Consider the following 5326-nt stretch of genomic DNA (forward strand, 5'->3'; position numbering starts at 1 on the left):
TGACACCTGCCGAGACCTAGAATGTGATCACAGAGAAAATCACTCATTGGGCTCAGTGAACAGTTAACAGACCAGATGCCCTGCCACTGCTGGACTTCCTGTGTTGTTGCCTTTTTACCATTTCTTTTCTTTTCTTTTTGATGTTGGTTTATATCCAGTTGCATATCAAACCAGCATCTCTTCTCCAAGCCATCCAGTTTGGCTCGACTGAATATCACTCAGAAAATGGGGTGGAAAATTCAGTTTGTTGCAGTCAATCCTGAGCTTCCTTCTTTTCTTTTGGAAACCATGTTGTTTAAATGGCATTCTTATATAAATTTTACTTGAGCAGGTATTTCTGCTTAAGAACTGAACTCAGGATTGGGGAAGGGGGGCTCTGAATAAAATATAGTTCCTGTCTTTGAAAAAAAAAAAAAACCTCAGCTGTACAATTGTAAAGATGAATTTTGCTCTGTGAGAGACAGGTCAGGACTTGTCATTATTCTAGTTCCCTGTCCCACCCAGAGAGCAACACTTCATCCTTTGTCAGCAGTTCTGTTCCCAGCCCAGTGCTATCCTGTCTCATCTTCCCTTCTCTGTCCCGGAGCCCCGCTGCGGTGGCCGCTGTCCGTGGTGCTGGAGTGGCGTGTGGTCTGCTGCATGGCGGTATCTGGGTCTCTGACGTGTGTGACTCCTGTTTCCAGCGCTGTTTTAACACTGTGTCTCTGTAACTGTTTGCGCTGCTAGCTGCTACACGGAAGCAACCATGCTGTTCTCAAGGCAGTCCACCCTTGATGATTTAGATGGACCAGAAACTGTGCCTAAAACGAGTGAGCGCGCTCGGCCCGGGCTCCGTAAAATGCTCAGCATGGATGTGTCTTCCTCGTCCGCCGAGAGCACCAGCTTAGGCTCCAGGTGCTCACCCGTGCATGCTTTGTCTGTGACCGTGTCATTGCACAGATGAGTTATTGTGACCTGTGTGTTTTCGTTCACTTTTGTCTTAAGAAGGTGCATGACTAATGAAAGCATAACCAGCATCCTTCCTGGGACACAACTGGTCGTTCCCAGGATAGCGTTCTATTCAACTAACCGCTCTTTGCTTTTTGTCTGTTAGGAGTTTCTTAAAAATCCTACTATAAACATTCTCCTCCATTTTGTAAGTATTTCACACTTTCTATTTCCAAAGGAGCAAGCATGTTTCCTCCTTGGTTGAGGGTGCCTGTAGGCAGTCCTCAGGGGGAAAAATGGGTCAGGAAGAGTAGGAAACTTTCTCATAATTTTGTCCAAAGATCTACACAGTAGGAGTTAATCCCAAATCCTGTATGTAGTCACATTTGGTCAATACAGAATGAATCTGTCCACATGCTACATGCCCAACTGACATGCAAGTTAGAATATATTCAACCATTGTTTTTAAAATAATATTATTATGCAGTAGAATGTATTACCTTGGGAGACCTTAACTTGTTTGGTTTGGGAAAGATTACTTTGGGCTTACGCTTTCTCATTAAACCTCACGATAAAAACTATAATCATGCATAGAAATGAAATCACTTGCTTAAAATCCAAAAGCTCTTCTTTGAAAAATCAACAGGAGCACAGAAGCACAAGCTGTATTGTGCTTATCCTGACACCAAACAACCACCCAAATAACCCACCCCGAATCTAAGGGCAGTGTCAGCAAGTCAGCCAATGTTAGGGCCTTGTCTCCAGCAGCAATGTACGTATGTACATTCAGAGCTTCAGGAGGCTGGCACCTGGCGTTTCAGGGAATGCCATGGTCATTGAAGATGTCCTCTGGTGGGCACATGCTATGCCATTCCAATCTGCTGATTCCTGAACGTACCAGGATTTACCTGAATCACTTTGGGGTCAGACCTCATCAAAAACCATAAAGAGCATTCTTGTGATAGGTTATGGTCCCTCTGGAAGTTAGAACCTGGTGTGGGGCTGGTTCCAGTGGTCTGAAAACTGTGAACTGGGTGACCAGTCAGTTTCACGGTCATGTCTAATCAAGGTAAGTCTTAGCCAAAAGCATTGTCTTGGCATTCTGAGAGCCTAATGTGCTGTAGGCACATGTAGGGCCAAAGTCCTGGGGCCCTGAACAACCCTGAATTAGGATCAAGAGCTCATGCAATTCTGGCTCTTCAGTCTCAAGGCTCAGCCAGATGCATTCATTCATTCATGTGTGTGCACCAGTGTCCATGACAAGAGAAATGGGTACAGTCTGCACCTTTAAGCGTCTCAGCGATATGACCCCAGCTGCTCACACACACCATTTAGGGAGCAGCACCTTCTCAGCGCCTAACAGCTGATCATTGCACACCCCGTATACTCGGCATCTTCAGGTGACTTTTCCCCCTCTCTTCAAGGCCGGGTGTGTTGAGGTACACAGCACAGCAGGCAGACCTTGATCTCACGGCTATGGCTGCTGTACTTTTGTTTCCAGTGTTTTTTGCATGAACCTGTCAGGAAGAGTTAAGAAGGGGAGGAGAGATGCAAAAGGGAAGACAGGACACAGAAGTAGAGTAAAGACCAGGACAGAGGGGCTCCTGGAAAATGAAGCTGGAAGAGGAGCTGGCAGCGCAAAACCAGTGGGAGGAGAAAGCGGGAGGGCAGTCAGAGGGGAGGGTGGGTGCAGCCCCAGGAGAGACCCTGGGGCAGAAAGTGGTGGGCGGGGCTTCCACGTGCCAGGTGGTGGGGAGCCAGGAAAAGCACGATGGTGAGCGTCCAGTCAGGTGTCAGAGGCACCAGTGAGAAAAGGCACAGGATGGAAGTGCAGGGAGGAGCCAGCATAAACAAACGAGGCAGGCTTTGTCTTGCCAATGGTCCACCATTCCGGGCCTCCCCTTAAGGGTGTGGGGTCTGTTGAGAGTAGAGTGCATCTCTGTGGACCTGTGGACCCAGCCAGTTGAGACATCTGCTTTCCCTGAGTACCTTTCTTTACAATCTGTGCTCTGGGAGGTGCACTGTGCTCACTGTGTCTTGACTGGAAATAAACAGTGGGCCTGCTGCCTAGGACCATCGATGGGACTGAAAAGTTATGCACGAGAGGGTTTGGCGCCCCGGGACCTGCCACCCAGCACCCTTCCCCCGTCTCTGCACCCAGACATGATTATCCAGAAGGAGCAAAGCAGATGGAACGTGGGGAGTGAGGAGGCATCCCCGCCACGTGCCTGGGTGGGTGGCCATGGGTGCTGCAGGAGGCTGTAGGGGTTGCTGAGGCCAGGCGGCGCCCTCCGTGTCTCCTGACAGCGAGCCCACGCAGTGCACGATGCTGTACTCGCGCCAGGGGACCACGGAGACCATCGAGGAAGTGGAGGCTGAGCAGGACGAGGAGGCGCCCGAGGGGGCCCGGGAGGCCAAGTCCCCACAGGATCCCATGGAGGACGGTGACGTGGAGGCCCCGCCATCCTACAGCAAGGCTGTCAGCTTTGAGCGCCTGTCCTTCGACTCCCGGGACGACTCAGCCGGCCAGACCCACATGGAAGTCAGCCCGGATGACAGCCGCTCGGATCGGCTGGAGGCCAGCATCCTGCCACCTCTGACCCACGAGCTGACAGCCAGCGAGCTGCTGCTGAACAAGTAAGAGCTGCGGCCACAGCAGTGGAGCTGGGAGTGACCCTTAGTGTCCACTGGGCTACTGGGTGCAGAGACCACATGGAAAAGGTCCCCCCAGACATTTAGAGCCACATGCGTGCTCACCTCTGTCTCTGTAACATGACAGGAGGTTGACAGCACAGGACACCTGGGGACCCAGGCAGCAGGGAGGGGTGGGCAAGGTCTCGCCACGTGGAATCAGTGCCGGGGAGGAACTGAGGCCAGTGTTCTGGCAGGATGTTCCATGACGACGAGCTGGAGGAGTCAGAGAAGTTCTACGTGGGGCAGCCTCGCTTCCTGCTGCTCTTCTACGCACTGTACAACACGCTGGTGGCCCGCTCCGAGATGGTGTGCTACTTTGTCATCATCCTCAACCACATGGTCTCCGCCTCCATGATTACCCTTGTGCTGCCCATCCTTATCTTCCTCTGGGCCATGCTGTCCGTCCCCCGGCCCAGCAGGCGCTTCTGGATGATGGCCATCGTCTACACGGAGGTAGGCGTCCCTCCAGTGGACCTGCCTGACCCCTGCTTCATGTAAATAGTCAGTTAGAGAATCATCTTAGGTCAGCATGTGATTATAACCAGCAGTTGTTGGTGCTGAGAACTATAGTTGTCTTTTCACATCTCACACCTCACACAACATAGAAGCTGATATCATTCCATAAAAAAGGAATAAGGAACAGCCTTTATGAGATTAAATAATTGGCCCAAAGTGGGCTTCCCTGATGGCTCATTCGGTCAACAATCTGCCTGCAATGCATGAGACCCAGGTTTGATCCCTGGCTTGGGAAGATTGCCTGGAGAAGGAAATGGCTACCCACTCCAGTATTCTTGCCTGGAGAATCTCATGGACAGAGGAGACTGGGGGGCCACAGTCCATGGGGTTGCAAAGAGTCAGACACAACTGAGTGACTAACACTTTCACTTTACCCAGCTGGTGAGTGGTGGGGGAGGCTTTTGAGGTCTGGTGTCTGCCCTGTGATTTTTTTTTTTTTGCCCTGTGATATTGACCAGCAAGACGGTAAGTACGAGGCAGACACAAGCACGGTGCCAGGGCCATGAGTGGTCAGTGAGTGGACATTGGATCAAACAGTACAGTAAGCACTTGAAATACAGTTGGATGCAATTAACCCTGATGATGTAGACATTGGAGGAGTGTTTCAGTGTCAATCTCTACAAACATCTCCACGTTTATACCCTGGGCTGGCAAGGTTTTATTTCATTTGCTTTTATTTCTTTTTGAGGAGAACTTCCAGTGAGCAATAAAATGCTGAGAGGAAAGAGAGCAGAATAAAGTGAAAATTGTCTATAGTGCCTGTGCAGTTTTCTCCTAAAGATTACAAACTAAAGCCATACTTGCAGAATAAAGATCCTGCTGTTCACATTTGTCCTAATGACCTCATTTAATAGCTGAATATTCGTATAAGTATCTAACTGAATCAGCACAAACTAGCCCTTGCATGCATGCTAAGTCACTTCAGTCATGTCTAACTCTGCGACATTATAGACTGTAATCCTCCAGACTCCTCTGTCCATGGAATTCTCCAGGCAAGAATACTGAAATGTGTTGCCAATCTCTTCTCCAGGGGACCTTCCCAACCCAGGGATCAAACCCACATCTCTTATTTCTCCTGCATTGGCAAGTGGGTTCTTTATCACTGGTGCCACCTGGGAAGCCCAGAAACTAGCCCACTCCCTGACAATAGCAGAAGTCATTTGAGCCAAGTCAGGAATAACCTCCACGG

General features: G+C 50.0%; 1 protein-coding gene across 5 annotated transcripts in view; it reads left to right on the top strand.

The window, feature by feature from the left end:
- The window catches only part of PIEZO2 (piezo-type mechanosensitive ion channel component 2), a 253432-nt gene that overhangs the window by 228968 nt on the left and 19138 nt on the right, over window positions 1-5326 (top strand). For all 5 annotated transcript variants that reach the window (XR_826962.1, XM_010859074.1, XM_010859075.1 and 2 more), the window contains exons 37-38: window positions 3235-3564; window positions 3816-4074. Coding sequence is in view for 4 of the 5 variants with exons in the window: in XM_010859074.1 (XP_010857376.1) it covers window positions 3235-3564; window positions 3816-4074 (589 nt within the window). In the remaining variant the exon portion in view is untranslated. The remainder of the gene's footprint in view (window positions 1-3234; window positions 3565-3815; window positions 4075-5326) is intronic.

This window comes from Bison bison, unplaced genomic scaffold (assembly GCF_000754665.1).
Source record: "Bison bison bison isolate TAMUID 2011002044 unplaced genomic scaffold, Bison_UMD1.0 scf7180017864453, whole genome shotgun sequence".
NCBI lineage: Eukaryota > Metazoa > Chordata > Mammalia > Artiodactyla > Bovidae > Bison > Bison bison.